This window comes from Macrobrachium nipponense, chromosome 40, assembly GCF_015104395.2.
Source record: "Macrobrachium nipponense isolate FS-2020 chromosome 40, ASM1510439v2, whole genome shotgun sequence".
In the NCBI taxonomy this organism is placed as follows: Eukaryota; Metazoa; Arthropoda; class Malacostraca; order Decapoda; family Palaemonidae; genus Macrobrachium; species Macrobrachium nipponense.
The window spans coordinates 4,128,142-4,153,246 of NC_061101.1; the positions used below are offsets into that span (position 1 = coordinate 4,128,142).

The following is a 25,105-nucleotide window of genomic DNA, read 5'->3' on the forward strand; positions in this document are numbered from 1 at the left end:
CGGCTGCTACTAAGACTTCTTTTTCATATTTCTCGGTGGAAAGACGTACACGTGATCAGGCGACGTTCGCCTTCTTACTTTTCACTGAAACGCATAACGAGAGAGAGAGGACATGAAGCGTCCTCTTCTATAAAGCTTCTATTTAGAGGGCGCGAGTCCTTCCAAAAGCTCCAACCCCTGCGCGGGGAGGACGCTTCGGAGGACGAGAAGCAATCCTTCAGGATTCGTGCACGTGCACGGCCACTTTTGGCAGTCTGGGGTGATTTCATCAGAAAACTGCCGAAGGCACGCCAGATCGGTGGGGGTTCCTCGTAACCCTCCTTCGGCTTTCGACATGCTCTCTCCCCGGGTCCTGGGAGTCAAGCAGAGGTCCCGGCCTAGAGGCGAAATAAGGCCGATCTGACGAACCCTCCACTACACAAGGGGCACTGTCACTATACTTAGCCACTTCACTATTGCTCTCTAAAGCAAGCACTTTCGATTCTAAGTTACGAATCGAAAGAGTATTAGAGAAAGGGCAATAACCTCTACAGACACTGTTTAGGGCCCGAAGGCAACATTACAGGGTTAGGAGTAACAATAACAGAAGTAGCACTCTTCACAACAATGAAGGAGAGCGATCACCTCTCGCAGACATATTCATAACCCGTAGGCCATACTACAGGGTTAGGCAAAATAAAGTCTACAGAAGGTTAGCAGGTTCACTACCCTGACTTTTTGTTTACGTTTTGTACTGATTAATTGCGTACATACGAATCATACGTTTTCCTTACGGAATTAGACATGTTTACTGATTAATTGCGTACATACGAATCATACGTCTTCCTTACGGAATTAGACAAAGTCTCACACTCCTTACATGACAAATCTCAACAAAGAAGCAAGACCCATACCCCTCGTGCATACCAAGTGCGGATCTACCGAAGCTTTCGGTAGCCACACCCTATCTTTGCAGACAACACCCTCTGAAACTAGCCTAACTAGATTCAGATATCTTATGCAAAAATGAATCAAATTCAAATCAATTTAAGATAGCATATGCCTAGCCACAAATCCAAGTAAATAAATTAAAAGACAATTAGGATACTTAGCGGCAATGAAGTTTACAAAATCTAAGACGGAGGTACTGGAAACAGGTGTTTCCAGCACCGGCGACAGAAAAATTATGAATAGAAAACGGGAATGGTTCCTGATACCCGCCTCCCAGCTGCGGGAATGGGTACTAACCACCTGGCCGACCACTGCGTGTGCCGGAAGTTTTTAAAATTCTGTCGGACTTCAGAAAATACAGCTATATATATATATATATCTGACAGGTAAGTTTCATGAACAAACCGTAACGTAAGCCAGTATCCATGATTTGCGCTTTCCCGCTTGAAGTTCTAGGGCTCCTCCTCACATCATAGAAAACGCACTTGTGGATGCAACTCGATTTGCTCAACCTACCTTAGCCGTCGCAACATTGACTGTCATTGACATCAGCTAACTTTAATCACTTTGGAATACGTACAAACATGAGTTTGTAGAAACTAAAATGATTGCATTCACCACTTACGTTGATGCAATAATATCCCCGTTCATGAAGTAAAACGAGTAAATATTGTCATCTTGATACATAGTATACTACAATCAGAAATTCACATTCTCTACCAGATCTCTATGAAAGAATCCATCTGAGAAATTCCAATTACTTCGGGCATATATATTGTGTTTTTAAGTACGTATCTGAACGGTTTTGTTTTGCAGTTTTAACTTATATGATATAATTTGCAGTGTATTTTCATATTCTAGAGTAAATTTAGCGATATTGTCTTTTCAGTAAAAACAAATGGGAAATTCGATGAATGAAAGCTAATAAAAACTGTATCTTCACTTTTCTTGTCGAGTGTACATATTAGCTTTTTTTTTATTTACAATTTTTTTTTTTACTCTTATTATTCAATAATCTGCAAATCGCAGGTGTCACTACACTAAACTGAGTAAGTCGCTGGTTGGAGACTACATTCTCACTGCATGAGTCCAAACAAAAACATACAAAGCCAATTCCACTCAATTCTTGAATATGTAGTTAAAAAAACAAAAAACCTGAACTACGAACCTGTTAGACTGCGTGTCCACTGAAGGTGGTGATCCTATGGATTGGAAAGAGTCTTCACTGGCCAACTCAAGGGCTTCCTTTCCTTGTGAAACATTAAAGGAATCAAAAGCTTTCTCCTCTGCGACTCCATTGCTTGTGTTGTTCACTGACGTCATCTAGCTTCAGATCTGCAACAGTAATAAATATAAGATACCTACACATGGGCAACAAAACTCTGTCCAAAGTAACCACAAAATAACAATTTAAGAGTTGTCAAGCAAATAAATCATTACTCACGTGAGATATCTACAGTAAATTAACCATGAGGACTGGTGCTTCTTGACCCTGAATTTAAGGTAGGGTACGATACGCATTTCAAGAAAATATGGAAACTACTAAACTAACACTTCATCACTTCACAGTGCAGTATGCACATTGTACCACAAAAATGCTGGTAAATGGATAACTCTCAATTTAAAGCTAGCTATGCAATAAATGGAATATATAGGCCAAAATAAGTTTGAAGAACCCTTCCATCAACTTGAGGTAACACTATGCAATAATAAAACTGTTTTGAGTGACTTACACCTGAGACGAGAACGATACAGTAATATATTAGCAGTGCACCGAGACCCATTAATAACATGAAGCAAATGCTTTCCTCCAAGCACATTCCTTTTTCAAGATAGAAAGATTATGGGAATAACTATAATTCCAGACCAATTAAACTCTTGTGCAAACAAACAAAATAGTAGCAACATGCTCTCTCAGCCCAAAAAATTGTCTTTTTGCCATTACATTTTGAACCAAGCTCTTTGAAAAAGGGACGCTTCCCCTCACTCAAAAAGAGAAAGGGAAAGTTTTCCCTTCATTCCTTAAGCGGAGAACCTTGTGGAGTGAAGGTTTACACACGTCACATCTCTCTGAGACATCTACCCCAATTTTGCAAATTAGTAAAAAAAAAAATTAGCGCCTCCCCAAGGCTCAAACAACCACCAAGACACTCTAGTGGCAGCAGTCTTCAAGTGTATTCAACCACAGGTCAAGCCACAATCCTGCCTGGGATGAGCCATAGCAACTAGCTCCATGGCTACTGACTGTTGTTGAGAAGGAAGTATAGGCATATTCCTCTCAGTCTCTCCTTAAAATAAGTCCGTAGGTCTAGAATGTATTGTACCATGCTGACAGCTAGGTAGCAAGGCACACTGCTAATTCAGCCATCCACCTCACAAACTGACAGATGTGGGAGACTGTCTACTCTTGCTTATTGACAAATACTGCTATGGTCATGTTAGACATCAGCACTACAGTTTGGGTCATCACTTGATGATATGCAATTAGAACCTCAAAATTTCAAGTCAAGATTCAACACAATACTATCCTTAAGCAATTCCTGTATTTAATCTATTTACTTACTTTTTTATCTACTTATTAATCTGTTAACTTATTTTATTTTCTAATAACTGATTTCTTCTTTCAGTATTACCTATTACCTTCTGTTCCTTTTTTCAAACTAACATGACAATTTGTCGAAAATTGCATTTTTCCTAACTATACAAACCTGAGGTCCTTTAACAATAGAAGGTAACTAGCGGCAGCTGGGAACGGTCGTAAGCTTCGAACAAGGGGAGAACGGTAGTTAACTGCTTGTCCGATCGTGCGCGCGCCCGAGAGGTGAAGAATCACTTTTGCTTTAGGCCCATGCAAAAAGTTGCAGAGTGAGGGGTGGCATGAGGTGGGACTATATGTAAAGGACCTCAGGTTTGTATAGTTAGGAAAAAATGCAATTTTCGACAAATTGTCATTTGTTCCGATACGTAATACAAACCCTCGGTCCTTTAACAATAGGAAGACTCACTTCTTGGTGGGAGGAATCTGAGTCTTTTTGGTGAACAGACTGCTGTTCGTCCAAACCCTTGGAGTGCCTCCCTGGTCGTAAGAGCAAGGGAGGGATCCAAACCTCTGTCCAATTGATCGGGGTGTGCACCGCAGGATCAATGGTCAGACCTCTGGGCCAAGTAACTAAGAGAGAGGCAAGCGTATCTCTTCGTACCAGCAAGCAAGAACTTGTTCCTGTTTGCAAGAGACAATCATAAAATGATGGGTTTGTCTCAAATTGGCATCCACTTCCTCCCCCTTGTTTGGAGGAAGTGGTGGATATTTACTCCTATCCCTACTGAAAGGGATAGGATGGTGCTCTATTGAGTAGCTCACCTGCATCTCGTCCTTACCCAGCAGGGTGACGACCGTGTCCCTCTACACAGATGGTAGAGGGAAGAAAAAAAAGCATTGGGAAGAGGAGCCAGTCACACTCTCATTCCTCATCCATTCTTACAGTCACACCAGGACTCGATGCTGTTCAGCCTGCGAGGGTCTGGGTTAACTACACAACGTGTTGAGCAACCACCACGGTTCCCAAGGAAAAGATCCAAGGAACTGTGGGCAATATCGAAGGTAGAAGGAGGTGCATGCGGTCCGGTTGGACCAGGCGCCTGCCTTCATTACCTGCACCACGGAGAAGTTCTTGCGGAACGCGACAGAATGATGAAGGGCGGAGGTCCACACTCATCCTGGGTGTCGAGTTTCTTCAGACAGCTCCGTCTCGCCTTCAACCAGGAACCAAACGCCGCATAGCCTTCGTATCGGAGGCGGTGAAGTCCATTAGGGAGGGTATTGTGAAGGACTCGAACCAATCGTCAGTTACCGAAGGGTTCTGAGTCTTCGCTACGAAGATCGGTACGAAATCGAGCGTCACAAATCCCCATCCCTTTGTGCTTGACTTCTCAAGAGAAGTCATGCAGTTAACCTAAGACGAAAAGAAGGGGATAGTCGTATGACCTATCCCTCTTCTCGACTTTGGTTATGTACAGTACTCATACTGACAAGCTATTAAGACGAAGTAATGATTGCTCTGGAACAACCGAACTAAGTCCACAGCATAGTTCGTAACTGACTCGGGCGCTCTGACAGCTGCCGACTGACTGGTTCGGAATCAGTAGAGGCAAGTTGTCCAAGCATCCGGGTTAAGTCACGTGACCTTCGCCTTTTAAAGAGTTATGCTGAGAGACCAAACAAATAAAATATTTGTTAGTCACCGATGCCGGACGGCGCGGCGATGATTCTCTTAATGCATAAGCTCAAAAGGCGAAAGTCAATTGCCTTCAAAAGACCGAGGTCCCTGATGGCAAGAAAATCTCATAGACGTTGAATCTCAGCTTAAGGAGAAACAACACTATGTGACGTTGAAGACGAAGGTAGGCAATGAATGCAACCTACGTCTTCCAGCTGAATCGAGAGAAGGAATCTCAAGATTCTAAACCTGTGCTTACAAATGACTGAAAACGCTAACCGCCATTTCATTGCTGTCCGGTGTGCAGTGAAAGCGGGCGTTCTTCAGTAATGAAACACAGGGGAGAGCCGCCTGAAAGAACTGCTTCTCATGGGCTGAACGTTTGGAAGTAGAGCTGGCAGGTGTGGGAGTAGGCGATGTCTTTCAATACATCTGCTAATCCGGGGTGAACAATGAACAATTGCACACCTCCGAATACAAGATATTTTGAGGACAAACTCAGATTCCGCAAAAATCATTCGCATTATCGAGATACGATGCAGCAAGAGACTATTACAGAATTCCTGTTAAAAACCGTGCGGTAAAACAGAAAGATGGAGTCGAATAGATATCTCTGTTTAAAATTCTCGCAATACCGAAGACGATGAATACTAGCGTCACAGCAGTAGATGGTCCTTCATTATTGCGAGAATCCCCGTTAATCAGAGACTTAAGTCCGTGATTGTTGGGCAGAGATACGGTTGGTATTCAATCAAAGCAGGTGAGAAAGACATAACCAACCGTCCATCTCAAAGCGGCAGCTGGTACTGAATGCCTCGGGCAATTCAATACGCAGTAGCTGTCGCTGACTCGTCATCCTGAGTTGCCAAGTAATCCTTTCCACGAAGGAATGCGTTCGGCTAGAACCACCGAGGCAATAAAAATATATGCTCGAGCAATTATATTTATGTGAAACGAATTTCGGTAAATATAAAAGCTTAAATGGTGTTGTTTGTGACACACCATAAGTATATAAAATTGAAACTGGAAACTCCTGGGAGGTTGCAGGCACCGAGTTGCAGTTCAATTAGAATACTTTTCGTCTAAGTCGCAATCCGTAGAATAACCAGGATATGCGCCTACCCCTCGGACCATTCAACTGCTTAGCAGAATCATGTCGCGAGGTTAATATACGTAGTATATTTGTAGGATTCTGAACAACGATCTCCATCCTAAATTCTTTCCTTCAAGAAAACAAAATAAGGATTGGAGATCGACCACCTTCGGTCTCTATCAAAGAGAGTGAAGAAGTCTTCCTCGAAGGAAAGCTTCAATGGTGAACAGAATACTAAGACGATAGTTCAAGCCAAACTGGATATTCCCGTCCGTTCTTCTCTATTCCAGGTTGGTCGCCTATTGTGAGATAGTCTTCTTTCAGCAGCAGTCTTTCTTCCTAATGCTAGAAATTCCAGGAATTTGAGCATAGGCGAGGTTCCCGATTATCGTGTAACATATCGGGGATTCTCGTCTCGCTCACTTTGGACCGTGGTCTCGCCTAAGTGTTTGGAGATCGTAAGAAACTAACACTCTGAATGCGCTAGAAATTCCGTAGAATTCTAAGCAGTCTGCGAAACCCCCACCGAATTCGTCAAACGATATCGGCTGGTGGTCCTCTCGATTCCCGTAGAAATCGAGAATGGGGCAGGATCCCTCCTCAACGACCGGGGCTTACGTCAGGTAGGACCCGAAGGTCCCCCCGGTAGCGCAGTCCCCAACGTGGAATCCTACAGAGAAATCTCTGTAGGATCCCTCCCCTTTCCCTCGTAGCCGTAAGGAGAGAGGGAATGGGGAGGAATTGGATACTCGCTCTGCCTTCCTCCCAGTGGAACTAGCAGTTGGAGAAGAGTAGGAGCAGCCATCGCCTTGCGGCGATGGCCTCTCAGAGTCTGGGAAAACGTATCGTCAGGAGAAAAAGTTTTCCCGAGGAGGGTTACGAACTCTCACTGTAGGTAAGGGTCTGCCGCCACTGTGAACGTCGTCTGGGTGGGGCTGATCGACACCTGACAGGAGAGAGCCGATACCGTCCTCCGACTCATTCCAGTCCTCGTCGAGGTCGAAACCTCTCAGGAGGGACCGAAGGAGTATTTAAATACGGTCTGTCCGAAGACACGTAGAACGCCGCTGTCGCAGTAGAGGAGGTGGAAGTAGCTTGATCGACCGGCCAGAACTGAGAGGCGCCTTCTTGTCTGGAGACGAGAGACTCTGGTTCAAGACAGAATCGGCAAGCTCCGATCGCGGCAAACCCACCGTCGGTTTGGGTTCCCTCTCGGGCCCCAAAACGACTCGAGCAGAGACATGGGCTCTGCTGGGTGGGAGCGGCGATCCTTCCCCCAGGTCGTTGTGCTGACGAATCAGTGCAATAACCTGGGCAAAGTTACTCTGAATCTTGGAAGTTACAGCGTCTTGAGGAGTAGGACCATCCGTCCCTCCAACAAGAGCAGCTCCCAAGACCCTCCTCCTTCAGAAGAAGGACCAGCAAACAGATCCCTGACGGTTGCCTCCAATCACTTGCGCTACGTCCTGGCTGGTCCTAAGACCATACCTGGCAGTGCGGCGTCGTGACGGGATCGTGAGCGGCGCATCTCTCGATCACGTCCTATATACCTCGCTCTTCTTCCTGGCGTATGCCGAGGAAGTTGAAGGTTATCGGTAGAGGACAGAACTGACGCTACCCCCGACCCCCTCCCCCCCCAACCCCTGACTGGTCTCCTCCAATCACTTGCGCGTACGTCCTGGTTGGTCCTAAGGGACCATAGTGGCCATGTGCGGCGTCGTGACGGGATCGTGAGCGGCGCACCTCTCATGATCACTCCTAGCTACCTCGCTCTTCCCGGTGTAGCCCGAGGAAGTTGAAGGTAGTGGAGAGACAGACCTGACGCTCCCCCCCCCCGCTCGCTGGCAGGACCAGCGTACGTGGGGGGCTGCAGCCGATCACCAACCCGCGGTGGGGATCGATCTGCAGGCCTGGCCGTGTGCCGCTCACTGTGGCGAGCGGCTCGACTGAGCACGTCGACCCCGGTCCCGTGCGTCAGACGAGCTGCTGCTGGTCATCGTATCCGCCCGGTCCCTGTGGGAGCGGCGGTCAGGTGACCTGCAGAGCTCACTTTCGCGGTGAGACCGGTGAGCGTCCTCGCGGCACGTCAAACCGCTGGTACCAGCCGAGGCTGGTACCGTCGGTCGAGGGGACCTGGGGGACCTCTTCCCAGCCTCAACCCGTGGCCGGTCAGAGACCGTCATGTCCACCCGAGGTACCGGGCTGGTCGCTGCGAGAGCGGCCGCTGGCCTGGCGAGAGTCCCCACCTGAGCGGCTCTCGACAGTCTTCTGCTCCGTGCCTCGTTTCATGACGCTGAGCGAACTCAGGCGTCTTAACTTTGGCTGCCACGGTCACCCGAAGGAGACCGTACACTCGGAACTTCTCGCGGACGAGAAACCGAGCCGGTACCTGGCTTAGCAGCAGAGCTGCCATGACCAGGCGAGGGTGTACCAGCGGTAGCCAGCACACCCTTGGTCCCCGTCTTCTTCTTCTTCTCAGAAGGGGAGACGGGCCCCGTTCCCGAAGGAACAGGAGGACCAGCAGAAGAAACCCCGTCACACTGGAGTGTGACGAGCCCTTCGAAGTTCCAGAAGGAGTCTTCTTAGGGGGAAAACCCGGTTACCAGCTGGTCGCTGCGAGAGCGGCCGCTGGCCTGGCGAGAGTCACCTGAGCGGTTCTCGCCAGCCTTCTGCTCCGTGCCGTGGTCTTGGCGCCGAGCGAACTCTGGCGCCGAAACTTTGGCTGCACGGTCTACCCGAGGGAGAGCGTACACTCGGGATCTCCGCAACGAGAGACCGAGCCGGAACCTGGCATAGCGGCATCGCCGCTAGCACCAGGCGAGGAAGTACCAGAGCTAACCGATACTCCTCTGGTCCCCGTCTATCTCTTCCTTACGGAAGGGGAGACGGGCTCCGCTCCCGAAGGAGCAGGAGGACCAGCAGAAGGACCCCCCGTCCCACCTCGGTGGGACGGGCCCTTAGAATTCCCGGAAAGGAGACTTCTTAGGGGGGCGGGGGAGAGGCAGCCTTCTTCTTCTTCGGCTTATGGGCCTTAGAAGTCGAAGGGGAAGAGGCAGCAGCAGACGAAGACGAAGATGACACCTTCCTCTTCTTCGTCAGCTCACGCAGGACAGTCGTCAGGTCCTCCATCCAGGCCGGAGTCGGGCCTATTGCCGAAGCAACACGGCCCGACTGCACCTGTCCGGAAGGACCTGGGACTGGGGAAGACACACCATGGGCAGGACCAGCATGGACAGGCGCAGGAACCAGGAGCGACAGGAACAGCAACCAGCTCAGGAGAGGCAGGAACAGCGGCAGCGGTAAACACAGAAGGGACAGCCAAGCCAGTAGCGGGAACCACATCAGCGACAGGTACGGCAGGCCCAGCCATACGCCTCGTAGAATCATCGGCAGCCAGCGGGAACCTGGTACTGGCGGCCGGTCCAGGGGCGAGCTGCTGGAACAGCGGAAGTCTGGGGCAGGCAACTCGAAGAAAACACAGGCCGGCGGCGGCATACCCTCCTCGGTTATGGCGGCGAACCGGCCCTAGAAGCGGCAGACGGCGTCACCGACACAGCATGGGGAGTGTAGACCAGCGGGGGGAAGCAGCATAAGCGGCCGTGAAGGTTGTAGTGGAGACCGCTCCAAGGTCACCGCCCCAGACCTCGCTAGACGCTGCAGCAGATCGTGGATGCTAGGCACGCCCTGCAGCCGCAGTGGCCCATACCTGTCCAAGGTCGTCTCCCACGGATGTAGCACCTGCGGTAGCACAGACAGATTAGTAAGAGGGGTTTCCCTCACGCACGGAGGGGAGACATGCCCCACCCGAACGGAAGGAAGACCCCAAATACAAAATACGAGGAAGCTGAGCGGGGGGGCGGGGGAGGAAAGAAGACGAAGAATCGGATACCAAGGGAGTTCGCTGGAGAGCTTTCCGACGACTTCCTGGCAGACCTTCGCTTCCCCTACCCCCGCACAGCAGTGAAAAGTAATATGAAAATGAAATGAATTACTGCACTTGCGATTCACGTTCATAGAACTTAAAGGGGGAAAGATCAATTCCCGGGTAAGAGCGGAAACTTGATCCATAATAATATGATGCTATCATAATTATAAATAAAGAAAATGAACAATACCTGCACTTGCGAATTCACTTTCACAGCAATAAATCGTAAGGATTAATTCCCGGGTAAGAGCGGAAATTGATCCAAAATTAAATTTGATGCAATTAATAAAATGAAAATGAAAAGAAAACTGCATTGCGAATCCACTTTCATTGCATTCTATTCATACAAAATAAGAGGCTCGTGCCGAGCGCAATCAAGCTCTCGGCAACGAACGCACAGGGCAAAAATATAATGAAAAAGAGTACTTACATCTTTCAATTACACACTTTCGCCCAAAATACATGACTCGGCGCGAGTGCGCTCGCCCCTCGGCACCGAGACATAATTAAATTCAATTTCATGAAAAGAGCGGAAATCGCCGCCTCTACGGCGATAGCTCCATGGTTGATTCATAAATTAAGTAATGAAAATGAAAACAGTGTACTTACAGTTTCATTTTCAAGATCAAACAAACCATTAGTAGAAAACACAATATAAACAAAGCATACGACGATGAAACGGGCAGAGAGCGATGACGAACACGTCCTTCACACCCGCGGCCGAAAGCAAAAGTGGTTCTTCACCTCTCGGGCGCGCGCACGATCGGACAAGCAGTTAACTACCGTTCTCCCCTTGTTCGAAGCTTACGACCGTCCCAGCTGCCGCTAGTTACCTTCCTATTGTTAAAGACCGAGGGATTTGTATTACGTATCGGAACAAACTATATTCTTAGGAAGCTTGAAATTCAAATCAGTGGTCCTGTGGGCTTGTTTCAAGTGAATACAGTTCATCTTCACACAGTAATATGTAAAAATGACAATTTGTCGAAAATTGCATTTTTCCTAACTATACAAACCTGAGGTCCTTTAACAATAGGAAGGTAACTAGCGGCAGCTGGGACGGTCGTAAGCTTCGAACAAGGAGAAACGTAGTTAACTGCTTGTCCGATCGTGCGCCGCTCGCCGCGCGCCCGGCGGTGAAGAATCACTTTTGCTTTAGGCCCATGCAAAAAGTTGCAGAGTGAGGGTGTATGAGGTGGGACTATATGTAAAGGACCTCAGGTTTGTATAGTTAGGAAAAATGCAATTTTCGACAAATTGTCATTTGTTCCGATACGTAATACAAACCCTCGGTCCTTTAACAATAGGAAGACTCACTTCTTGGTGGGTGGAATCTGAGTCTTTTTGGTGAACAGACTGGTGTTCGTCCAACCTTGGAATGCCTCCCTGGTCGTAAGAGCAAGGGAGGGATCCAAACCTCTGTCCGATTGATCGGGGTGTGCACCGCAGGATCAATGGTCAGACCTCTGAGCCAAGTACTAAGAGAGAGGCAAGCGTATCTCTTCGTACTAGCATTGCAAGAACTTGTTCCTGTACAGGAGCCAACATAAAGTTATGGGTTTGTCTCAAGTAGGCATCCACTCCTTCCCCCTTGTTGGAGGGAGTGGAGGATATTTGCTTCTATCCCTAACTAAAGGGATAGATTGGGGCTCGGTTGAGTAGCTTACCTGCATCGGATTCCTTTCCAGCATGGTGACGACCGTGACCCTCTGCCCACAGGTAGAGAGAGAGAAAGATGGAGAAGAGAACCAGTCGCACTCTCATTCAACCATTCTTATTCCTACAGTCACACCAGGAATCGATGCTGTCTGCCTGCTCGGGTGCTGGGTAAGCTTACACAACGTGTTGAGCAGCCACCACAGGTCCCAAGGAAAAAGTATCCAAGGACTTGTGGGCAATATCCCGAAGGTAGAAGGACGTGAAGGTAGTCTGGTTGGCCCAGACACCTGCCTTCAGGACCTGCGCCACGGAGAAGTTCTTGCGGAACGCCAAAGAGGGTCCAATACCTCTGACTTCGTGGGCTCTCGGTCGGAGCGTACGGAGTGTCCCCCGTCACTACCATCAGCCTCGTACGCTCTCCTGATCACCTCAGCGCAGCCAGAAAGAAAGCGTGTTCTTGGATACTTCTTTCTTGGTAACCCCAGTGCTAACGAAGGGAGGCGTCGACACTCCGGGCCTGAGGTGTCGGAGTTTTTCTTCAGATAGCGCCGTAGCGCCCTCACAGGACAAAGCAGCATCTCATCCGTATCGTTGTCGGTGAAATCCATTAGGGAGGGATTGTGAAAGACTCGAACCTGTCGTCAGGGATCGACGGATTCGGAGTCTTGGCTACGAAATCGTGACGAAATCGAGCGTCACAGATCCCCAGCCCCTGGAATGTTTAACATTGAAGGACAGACCATGAAGTTCCCCTACTCTCTTCGCCGATGCCAGGGCCAGCAAGAAGAGGGTCTTGAGGGTCAGATCCCTGTCTGACGACTCTCGGAGTGGCTCGAATGGTCTTCGAGTCAAACTCCTAAGGACGAGAGTCACATCCCACTCAGGGGCCTGAGCTCCCTGGGTGGGCAAGACCTTTCGAAGCTCCTCATTAGCAAGGAGATCTCGAACGAGTTCGAGATGTCCAGTCCCCTCAGTTTTAGGACGAGTGCCAGTGCAGCTCTATATCCTTTAACTGTGGGTACTGAGAGGAGCTTCTCTCAGGCGAAGAAATACGAGGAAATCCGCTACCTGCTGAAGAGTGGCTCTGAGGAGGAGATAGACCCCGTCTACGACACCACAGAAGACGGCCCACTTCCCCTGGTACACAGCTGCAGAGGACTGTCTGACGTGTCCAGCCATCTCTGTTGCTGCGCTGCGAGAAAAGCCTCTCGTTCGCAAGAGATGGTGGATAACAGCCAGCCGTGAAGTTTGTAGGGACTGGACTGCTCGGTGGTACCGCTCTACGTGTGGCTGGGCTAGAAGGTTGTGCCAGTGGGGCATCTCTCTCGGTTCTTCTGCAAGAAGAGCCAGCAGGTCCGGATACCAAACGGCTTGAGGTCGTTTGGGAGCCACCAGGATCATCCTGAGATTGGGAGTGACCAGCGCTCGGCTGATCACTTTCCGAATCAGACAAAAGGGAGGAAAGGCGTAGACGAAGAGGTGTTCCCAGGGGTGTTGAAGAGCGTCCTCTGCAGCTGAAGTTTTTTTGTTGTGCCGGGTGGCGAACAGGTCTATGACCGGACGCCCCCACAGGTTGAAGAGCCTTTCCGCCACTTCTGGGTGTAGGGACCACTCGGTCCCTATTACCTGATCCCGACGGCTGAGCTTGTCCGCTACTACATTCCTCTTGCCTGGAATGTAGCGTGCTGACAGCTCTATCGAGTGAGCCGTGGCCCACTCGTGCACCTGCACAGTCAACTGGTGTAGCGGGAGAGACACTAGGCCCCCCTGCTTGTTGACGTATGCCACTACTGTGGTGTTGTCGCACATCACACCACCGAGTGTCCCATCAAGCGGTCTTGGAACTCTTGGAGAGCGTAAAACGCCGCCTTGAGTTCCAGGACATTGATGTGAAGGTGCTTGGTCGTGATGGTCCCACACACCTGCAGCCAGCAACTCCTCCAGGTGTGCGCCCCATCCCCTCGGTCGATGACGTCTCGAGAACAGCAGCATCTCCGGGGGGGGAGTGCGTAGGGGTGGGCACTCCTCTTAAGAGGTTCCTGTCGTCGAGCCACCAGGCTAGGTCCTGCCTCACCTTCTCCGTGATGGACACGGGGAAGTAAGAGTGGATCCTTTACCTGTGACCAACTCTCCTTAGTCTCCACTGGAGAGGACCGCAGGTGAAGACGTCCGTGAGGAACTAAACTTCTCGAGTGACGACAGGTGGCCGATCACGACTTGCCATTGCTGAGCTGCCTGTTCCTGCCGAGACAGGAACCGGCCGGCTGCCTCCCTGAATTTGCTGATCCTCAAGTCTGCGGGGCGGACTTGAGCTGCTACCGTATCGATCAGCATACCCAGGTACTTCATCTTCTGCTTGGGTTCGAGATCGGGACTTCTCGTAGTTTATCACGATCCCCAGATCGCGACAAAACTTTAGAAGTCGATCCCTGTCCTGCAGCAACTGCGAGCGGGAGCTCGCCAGGACCAGCCAATCGTCGAGATACCTCAGAAGACGTATCCCGTGCGAATGGGCCCAAGCAAGACACGCCAGCGTGAACACTCTCGTGAACACCTGTGGGGCGGTTGAGAGACCGAAGCAAAGTGCCCTGAATTGGTACACCGTCCCGTCGAAGATAGAAGCGGAGGTACTTTCTGGAGGACCTGATGGATGGGTATTTGAAAATACGCATCCTTCAGGTCCACTGAAAGCATGAAGTCGTTCTCTCCCTGATGGAGTCCAGCACGGAACGTGCAGTCTCCATCTTGAACCGAGTCTGGCGAACAAATCGGTTCAGGGGAGAGAGATCTATCACCGGGCGCCAGCCCCCCGATGCCTTTTCCACTAAGAAAAGGCGGCTGTAAAAAGCACGGTGACCGATCCACTACGACTTCTACAGCTCGTTTGGTCATCATGGTCTTGATCTCCTGCCGAAGAGCGTCGTCCTTTGAGGATCCAGAACATATGTCTGCAGATGGGACCGGGTGAGGTGAGGGGTGGCCGAGATTCGAAGGGTAGTAGATATCCCTCCCGAAGGACGTCTACTATCCAGGTCTCGGCACCGTAGCGCTGCCAAGTTGCCCAATGGCTCGCCAGGCACCCCCCCACTTCCGGCAGCTGGTGAGGGGGAACGCCGTCCCTAGCGTTTCCCACCTCGCTTCGACTTCTTCCCCAGCACCTCCTCGGGGAAAGGAGGGCTGGGAGGAGGGCTGGTTACGGCCTCCTTTCTTTTACCAGAAGTTGAAGCAGGAAGAGTCTTTCCTCGGGGCTTCGATGGAGCAGCCGTCTTAGCAGCCGAGGAAGCGCTAGCTAAACTCTTAGGCTTAGCCGCAGTTGTACGAGGTTGCCAGAAACCTTCGTAACTGCCTGGTGAACAAGACGGTCACTGTCATCAGGTGCGCCGTCTTTCCACCGCAGCGTCACCATCTCTCCGGGAAAGAGAGCGGAGGAACTCTTCATTGGTCCGTTACGGAGTCCATTTACCGCCTCACGCCCGGCCCCCTTGGCTACTCGTGGTAAGGACAGCGTCCCTACGACGGAGAACCAAGTTGGCCCACAGGTTTGCCGTCTGATGGGCGAGGTAGGAGATGGCCCTACCTCCAGACTGGCACAGTCTCCTGAAGTCGGGGTCGTCTTCGAGGGCAGCGCCCCCGGCGTCGGCCGCGACCTTGGATACTGTGAGGGACCACAGATCCAACCAAGAGACTGCCTGGAAAGCCGCCATAGCGGTAGCTTCCAGGCCCAGTGCCTCCTGCTGCGAGAACCACAGGTTCTCCGACAGGAGTGCTGCAGGGGACACACCTGGAGTTAGCCTAGCTAGCTCGGGTTAACCTGTTTGGGCGGTATTGGATCCACTGATGGCACGTAGAACTTCCGCTGTCGCTGCAGAGGAGGAGGAAGGGAGTTAGCTTGGAAGACCGTCCTGACTTAAGTGAGTCCTCTCGTCCTGAGACGAAAATTCTCCACCTGGTCAAGGACTGAGTCTGCAAGCTCCGATCGCGGCAGTCCCACCGTCAATTTGGGTTCCCTCTTCGGGCCCCAAAATGACTCGAGCCGGGACGTGGGCTCAGATGGTGGTAGCGGCGATCCTTCCCCCAGGTCGTTGTGCTGACGAATCAGCGCAATAACCTGGGCAAAGTTCCTCTGGATCTCAGGAGTCACAGCGTCCTGAGGAGTAGGACCGTCCAGTCCCTCCAACAGGAGCAGCTCTCGAGACCCTCCTCCTTCAGAAGGAGGAACAGCAACAGACCCCTGACGGTCGCCTCCAACCACTTTGCGCGTACGACCTCGCTGGTCCTAAAGACCATGGCATGGTTCGTGCGGCGTCGTGGCGGGATCGTGAGCGGCGCACCTCTCACGATCACTCCTAGGTACCTCGCTTTCTTCCCGGTGTAGCCCGAGGAAGTTGAAGGTATAGGAGAGACAGACCTGACGCTCCCCCCCCGCTCGCTGGCAGGACCAGCGTACGTGGGGGGCTGTAGCCGATCACCAACCGCGGGGTGGGGATCGAACTGCAGGCCTGGTCGTGCCGCTCACCTGTGGCGAGCGGCTCGACCTGAGCACGTCGACCCCGATCTCGTGCGTCAGACGAGCTGCTGCTGGACCACCGTCTCCGTCCGGTCCCGTGGAGCGGCGGTCAGGTGATCTGCAGAGCTCGCTTTCGCGGTGAGACCGGTGAGCGTCCTCACGGCACGTCAACCGCTGGTACCAGCCGAAGCTGGTGCGTTGGTCGAGGGGACCTCTTCCCAGCCTCAACCCGTGGCCGGTCAGAGACCGTCACGTCAACCCGACGGTACCTGCTGGTCGCTACGAGAGCGGCCGCTGGCCTGGCGAGCGTCACTTGCGCGACTCTCACAGTCTTCTGCTCCGTGCCTCTGTCGTGACGGTGAGCAAGCTCAGGCGTCTTGACGTTGGCTGCACGGTCGCCCGAAGGAGCAGACCGTACACTCGGACCTTCTCGCGAACGAGAAGTCGAGCCGGTACCTGGCTTAGCAGCAGTGCTACTAAGACCAGGCGCGGATGTACCAGCAGTAGCCAGCACATCCTTGGTCCCCGTCTTCTTCTTCTTCTCAGAAGAGGAGACGGGCCCCGTTCCCGAGGGAACAGGAGGACCAGCAGAAGCACCCCCCGTCACGCCAGAGCGAGACGGGCCCTTCGAAGGTCCCGCAGGAGCCTTCTTAGGGGGGGAGGAGGAGCAGCCTTCTTCTTCGGCTTGGAAGCCTTAGAAGTCGAAGGGGAAGAGGCGGCAACAGACGACGAAGAAGACGATGAAGACGACGACGACATCTTCCTCTTCTTCTTCCTCTTCTTCGTCAGCTCTCTCAGGACGGACGTCAGGTCTTCCATCCACGGAAAAGTCGGGCCAATTGCCGAAGCAACACGCCCCGACTGATCCTGTCCGGAAAGACCTGAGACCGGTGCAGCACCTCCATGACGAGACGCGACGTGGGCAGGGGCAGGCACGGCAGGAGCGGCAGGAACATCAACAGCAGGACCAGCACCATCAGGACCAGCACCAGCAGGACCAGCACCAGCAGGACCAGCAGCAGCAGGACCAGCACCAATAGGACCAGCACCAGCAGGACCAGCACCAGCAGCAACATCAACATGAGAGTCCCGCACCGCGCGCTTCGTAGGAGCGGCGCGAGGGGCTGGGCCAGCAACACTCGCTGCAGGTACGGCAGCATAGTCCGGCGTCACAGACCTCTCCATCTCAGCCAAACTCATCATTGGAGGGCGGTAGATCCAGGGGCGAACTTTTGGGGCAGCGAAGTCGGGAGTCGGCAGCACATAAAACCCAGGGGGGTGGCCGGCGGCACGACCCTCTTGGGTACGGCAGCGATCGGCATTTGAATTGATGCCGTTGGAGTCACCGACGCAATGTGTTGCGTATACACCACATGAGGAGGGGCGGCGTACGCTGGTGTTGACACAGTATTGGTCGTTGTTGTAACCACACCATGAGTTACCACTGCCGACCCCGCTAGCCGTTGAATCAAGCCCTGGATACTGGGGGCGCCCTGCAGTCCCAACGACGCCCACACCTGTCCAAGGTCGTCACTCACAGAAGGCACATCAGTTAGAGGGGCACCCTCGCGCTTGGGGGAGGACGAACCCCACCCAGAGCGGACGGAAGACCCCGAATACAATTGAACATCCGGGTATCGGGCACCCTCCTCCACACTCGACGGATCGAGTGAGGAGAAGGACTCCGAAACCCCCCCCGCAGGGGAAGGCGCAAATCGTGGGGGCTGAGCTGGAGGCAGGAAGGATGACGAGGTATCCGTAACCAAAGGAGTCGCTGGAGAGCTTTCCGACGACTCCTTGGTCGACCTACGCTTCTCCTACCCTCGTACAGCACCCACTGCGCCTCGGGACCAATTTACACAGACATTACATGGTTCGGTTCGGGAGCATTTCTCGCCCCCGACACCGAAAAACATAACTCATGAGGATCAATATCTGGGTAGGAGCGGAATCCGCCGCATTTACGCCCCTCCAGCCCGGGACACACTCTACGGGCAGCTGGTGGGCGCGGCGAAAGCTCTTCTTGATCCATGATTAATTAATTCACTTCACTCAATGAAAAATGAAAAAAAGAGTACTTACAATTTCATCAAGACCACAAACAAACCAGTCAGAAGAAATTGTAACATCCAAAGCACACGACGAAATAGCGGGCAGAGCGATGACGAACACGTCCTGTCACACCGGCGGCAGGAAAGCAAAAGTGATTCTTCACCGCCCGGGCGCGCGCGGCGCGCGCACGATCGGACAAGCAGTTAACTACCGTTCTCCCCTTGTTCGCAAGCTTACGACCGTCCAGCTGCCGCTAGTTACCTTCCTATTGTTAAAGGACCGAGGGTTTGTATTACGTATCGGAACAAATGATTAATAAAATAAAATAATCATTTCCATATCATTCTTCTAAAGTTCTTCCTTTTCATAAGACACAAATATAGTAAAACTTGGAAATGGCTATCCAAAGTACAAAAGGGTGTGGCTATAGACGTTAATGAGTGAGGGTTATGTGAGGGGCATGTACAGTTAAGAAATCTCCAAGCTGACACAGGCAAGAAGCCAAGACCAATCCACTGGTCCACTAGGCCTGAAATTTGTATTAACTCATGTCTCCTTAAAAGGCTTAATACAAAAAACAAACTTGAAAAATCACAAATTTACTGGTACTGAAATATTGACGGTTTTATCATGCATCTCCCTGAGCTAGTACTCAACAGTGTGGACAGGAGAGTGGTTGTGACATTAAAAGTATAACCTTATCTTAAGGTTATGTTTGTAAGCAGTAAGGACCAAATCTGGTCATTCTAAAGAAGAGTTCTGCATGGAGTTATTGTTTATTAATGGAATCTTTTGACTGAACATTAAAGAAACAGGAGTACATGATGCAGTACGGGTAAGATTAACTTAAAAAATTTACCAAGTAGTAAGAAATTTAACATCTTTTGTTTATGTTTTTAAAAAAAAAAAAAAAAAAAAAAAAAAAAAAAAAAAAAAGCTTTGCAGGATGCCACGTTCGGTACCAGCCCTTCTGGGATTAATGTAAAGAAATAAACAAAAGATGGGGAATTTCTCACACTCCCGTGGGGAATTTTTCAAGCTATCTCACCTTTACTGGATCATAAGCCTATACACCATTTTTCTTTACTGTTGTCAACAAATTTTGTTAATTAACAATAGCTCTATGGGAAGCTCCTCCTTAGAATTAACAAAAATTTTTAAGAAATAAAAAGGGGTAAAACTGAAGACTACTTCCGCACCCTGGAACCTGTCAGTTGCTGTCCGTAATATTCACCATCTTTCTTGATTTTGTTCATGGACAGATTACTTACCTCTTTTTTTCTGATGTTTTGGTTCATGGGGATATCCTTTATTTATTTTTATGACATTATCCGTCTTTTGCTCATGTTCTTACATTCCCCCCACAAGGGGCTAACCACAGCCCATATTTTGCGAGTAAACTGGTACTAGACCTCAGTTTTACCTAAAATAAAAGGAGAAAACATCCAATACCAAGTATGGGATAATAGTTGTTGTTCACATACTATTATTCATACTGAAAATACTACTAGACCTATACTAGGCCTACATTAACAAATATAAAGTGCTATTTTTTTTAGGTAAACATGACATCAACAACGCCTGAGATACCTACCTATACTGGAAGTTTTCTCAATTAGCTATGCTAAGGAAATTTATTATAAAAGGAATCAAACTAACCTATTTTACTCTAATCTAACCTACTTGGCTGCATTACTTAGGGGCGGAACCCCGGTGAAGGAAACTCTGCTGTTTACCAAATGCCCCTTACTAACACTGCATAGGTATGATAGCATTCCATGGTGGCCAGCACACAAAAATGATATTGTTAAGATACAATAAAGTTTTGTACATACTTACCTGGCAGATATATACGATTGATGGCCCACCCAACCTCCCCTCAGGAGACAGGTGGAAGAGAAAATCTGGTTCTAGAACGGTAATCGTTCCTATTTCTGCCACCCAGCGGCAGGGGCGGTAGATCACCTGACCTACCTGCAGCGTGTGCCGCGAAATTCGAATTTCTGTCGGGGATGACGGAGTCTATAGCTAAGTATATATCTGCTGGGTAAGTTCCATGTACAAAAAGAATCAGCTCTGAGGTCAATTACAGCCGACTGTCAATATAGCCTAGAGGTAAATTCTTAATTAAGCACAAAAAAAGAATCCGTCGATTACAGCCAACCAACAAAAAATAGCACGATAATTCTACAGAATAGGTAGTTTTCACGGACTACGGATACGACATCCACTAGGGATTGGGTCCAATGTATTTTGCCGTGTTTAGTAATGGCCCCTGGGGGATAATTACAGTCGTCCGAATAAATATTATATTACTTAAAATTCTTGTTCAGGAGGTAAAACTGCATAGAATAAACCGCAACTGCCAGTCTTGGCTGCCGCGGAATAGTAGTACCCTATATCTACCAAGCGGTAAATTCTTAACAGGCTAAGCAACTAAACTGTAAACTAGGCTAGGTACTCCAATTGGGCTACTAGGTATAGCCTAGTATACCTAGGTACCTAGCTAGGTAGGCTATACCTATACCTAGTAATACCTAGCTAGTAGCTAGGGCTAGGTACTTAAGATCTATGCTATTGAGCAAACATGACGTAACCTTACGTCCACATTTATTCTAGCATTCTGGGATTCCTGTAGGACAGGCTAACATTCGATTAATATTAAAAGAATTCGGTGAGTGCAGCCTTCCTAACCTTGACTTGAACAGCCTTGAGAGAGACATGACAGGAATCCCCAAGTCCAGATTGGTCGGATAACTTACGTCGTACTACAGCATTAACCGTTAAATCACCCAAAACGAAGGTATTTCCGAGTCAAACGATAATTACGGAGTCCACTGACACCCCTCAAAGGGAAACCGGCCCGGCAAGAAAATAAAAATAAAACGAAATTAGGTGATGGTGTCGCAAAAATCCCCCATAACACAGCCAGGTCCCGTCAGCGAATGTCACCATATTTCAGGGGGAAATAAAGCATGACGAGCTCCCACACACTGATTGCAGCGTGCGGTATTTCGTCCTCAGCGAATACACACTCACGTTTTAATGCTACGGTGTTCAATTGAGCTTCGACGGAGGCGAATATTGACAGACGATGGACGACTCTTCCAGCGAATTGTCTTGGTAGAGGCAGCGAAAGACAGAAAGAAAATGACCACAATCACGGAACTTCTTAGAGACCTGAGATGCGTCGGCGAAGTGGTGGGCGACATCTTGAATCAAGGCAAACAAACTTCCTTTTCCTCCCCCCGCCCCCTTCAAAACCATTTGATTCTTATGCCTTGTTCTATGACTGAGGAATTACTATAGCTCGTCATATATGGACAACACTGTTATGATTATTTTCCCTTTTTTACAACTGCTTTTGGAAGTGGCTGCCTATTTCTTTCCTTTTGGTTATTTCAGAGTTCTTACATTTATGTTTCGATGTGGTAAATGTTGTTCTACTTTCACTGACCAGAAGACCAGGAATAAGTATGAGTCACTCTTAATGAATAAGAATTATAGCTGGGTTTTCATATCAGAGTCTTTATTCATTCATTTCCAGTAAAACACATACTTCGCACCTATTCTCTGAGGAAGGGGAGATGGCACTTTAAACTCTGCTATACATTGCCATCAACAAACCCCCACCCCAACCCCCCATAATCCTAGAAGGAGCAGTTGCCAGGGAAAAATATAACTCTATAATACTGTACCTGCAAACTATTTTATCGTTTAGTTGATACTCATATATACTTCAAAGTATCAAAACATCAGGGTCTACAATAATATTCAAAACGGGAATAACTTATAGGTGATTGCGTAATACTGCTCTATGGAAACGTTTCATTTTAAGTGAGAATAACCTGGAATCATCTAGATGGCACATGCAATCTTGCGCAATAATAAATAAAACTCCTCTAGGTTCTTGTCAGTCTTTGTTCCTGCTCTTCACGAGTTCCTTGTGTTATGTAATCCACTTGCATAAATATTAGAAACCGTCGTCTTACGGCGCCAGGACCGTCTCGAAGACTGACTCTCTCTCTCTTCTCCTCTCTCTCTCATCTCTCATCATGCTCTCTCTCGTCTCTCTCTCTCTCTCTCTCTCTCTCTCTCTCTCTCTCTCTCTCGTTGCAATGGAAAAGCATGGAAGTGGAAGATAATTTCAATTTCAGTTGGCCTTCCAACATCATTCCGGTAGCAAAGGAATAAAAACCGATACTGACACATTATAACGAGGTCTGGAAACTGACGTACTGATAACATTCGTGTGTGTGTCTGTGTGTGGGAGGTGCGTTGAAAGGTAAATTTATATTCCCTCATTTGCGAAACGTGCAATGTTTACAATTTGTATAATTTTGAAGTAATTTTCTATTCAGCATGACGTCAACCCATTCATTTCCCGTTACAAATTCCTTGCTTGATTGCAATGAAACTAAACATCTTAAAATGAAATGTTCCTTTTTTATTATATGTAATAATTACGTCTTCTTCCCAGCTGGTTCCCATTTTTAGATGGGTTCGCCGATTATATGTAATAATTACATGTAGTATTTGAATTGAGACAAAAAATTGCAAATAAAACCCATAAGTAGTTACATGCTACAAGTTAGATGGTCAGGTCCGTGGAGAAGTTATTGCGCTGATTGAAGTGTGGATTATAGCCTCTCGCGATCTGTTATATAACATGAACTGTTACTGTACTTACATGCTCTGGATATTCGGGCACGTTCTTCAAATTCTTCAGCTCCCAACATTTCCGCGATGTATCGTTTCCCTCTTATATGAGACTAATACGTCCAGCCCACTCCATTCAGTTCTATAGATGTGTGTGGATCGTTCCTCGATGATGATGATGATGCATAAACCTACAATATAATAAACCCTTGTCTTGAAGTTTGCACTATATTTCGTATGGTGGTGATATAAGTACTTTGTTAATTGTATGCAAATTAACTACAATGAACAAATGCCTAGAGGATATATGAAAGAGACCTCTCTTTTACGTAAAATAAACTGATGACCAGTGGAGGAATAGAGATACTATAGGAAGCGCTCAAAGAAATCTATATTGTCTGATGATGCAGAAGAATTGAAGGTCGTCGACGGGATTGAAATATTATTTATTTTTACTTGAAAATGTAAGGCTGCATGACAAGGTGAACGTTCGATGCTGACATCGATGAACGGAAGAAGAACACCGTCAAAATTTATGACCGTAGATTTATATTAATACAAGTGATCTATGTCATGCAGCATAGCTGTCGTAAATGACATTCGCACAAATACAATTTTACGTACAGAGACCCACATACTCATGTATACATAATGATATTGACGCATGAATGTTTGTGCATATGTTTCCGTTGGAAAGGGTTACCTTTTCTCTTACTTTAGCCTTATGCAATACGCATCATACAGGGAAGATGAGAAGAGACAAGAGAAACCTTAACGATGCTCTAGACGCCGCCCGAAGATAGCAAGCGACGACGGTAAAGGGTTCTTGGGGCGTAAGGTTAAGCATTGTTGTTTTTGCTTATCATGTTGAACACTGACGTCACTGCTAAAAAGAAAGAAGCATTAAGTAAAGAGAGAAACGTCATCAATAAGAAGTAGCACTCCTGAATATCACATGTCTTGTGAATACATTTGCTCCTATAATCTGCTTTGTGGATGTTCCTGGTGGGAACATTTATTTGTTATGTATCTATGGAACCAGAACCGTTGCTTGGATGTTGAAGAGAAGAGTGAACCAAAATATTCTGGTGTCAGTATACTTGGTCAAGCAGCGACTAGACCGATGTCAAAGGAGATGAAAAATAAATTGTTGATTAGAGAGTTCGATGAAATGGAGGTTAATCAGGCAAGGTTTTCCTTCGAGTAAGACAACTTCGATTTTAGTATCAGATGAACTGTTCTCGACGGAAATGCTTTTAAACGAAGTGTCTAATCAGACAATTTACATGGAGAAACTGACAAACTAATATGATTGTATAACAACTTTCTTTGTATATTCAAGGCAAGTATTATTTATTTCACAGCTGCACAACATCCACAGGGGGATTGTTCCGCAGTCCAGATGTGTAAAGAATAAAGAACCGCTGGGACTGAGAAGCTTGACAGAAAGGCACATTTACCGTAAACTGGGGATACTGTTCTGCAGTAAAAGAGGAAAAGAAATCAGTTGTGAATGTGAAAGATCTCTGTTCAAATACAACCTATGAAAAACTGACAAACAAGAGACCATTTGATGGTCCAGGTTATAAGTGCTAATGTTAGGAAACAGCAAAGAAACCTACTACCACGAACTACTACTCTGTCTAAAAGCGATAACTCTGTGGCAGAAGCAGACCCACTCCAGAGAAAAGTATTCTAGTAAAGGAATGTCAAATAGCCTAGAACAAGTTGCACTGATTTTATCACTGTTATGAATATGTGATGCCTCATGTCCAATACCTAACTTCCATCTGGCATTTGCTGACACTTCCTCAAAAGTAAAGAGTTTGTCATAAGTTACATCGTTTCAGACTCATTTAGCAGAATCCCATCCACCCGAAGGGAAGGATATGGGGTGGAAAATCAGCTCAAGAGCTACTAATCAACACTGTTTTCGTTTTATTGGAGTTCAGCCTCATATAAGTACCCCACTGGATAGCTTCATTGCATCATTAGCATACTGAACAATCACGTTTCCCAAGCCAACAACCATAATATCACTTGTATTCTCTAAAACAACATTG

General features: G+C 48.4%; 1 protein-coding gene across 1 annotated transcript in view; it reads right to left on the reverse strand.

The window, feature by feature from the left end:
• Window positions 1-21,580, reverse strand: part of LOC135211813 (uncharacterized) — a 395,519-nt gene extending 373,939 nt beyond the window's left edge. Inside the window, exons 1-2 of the mRNA XM_064245023.1 lie at window positions 21,423-21,580; window positions 2,099-2,265 (exon numbers count right to left, since the gene is read on the reverse strand). Coding sequence (XP_064101093.1) covers window positions 2,099-2,253 — 155 coding nt within the window. The 5' untranslated portion in view covers window positions 2,254-2,265; window positions 21,423-21,580. The remainder of the gene's footprint in view (window positions 1-2,098; window positions 2,266-21,422) is intronic.
• Window positions 21,581-25,105: the final 3,525 nt, after the last annotated feature.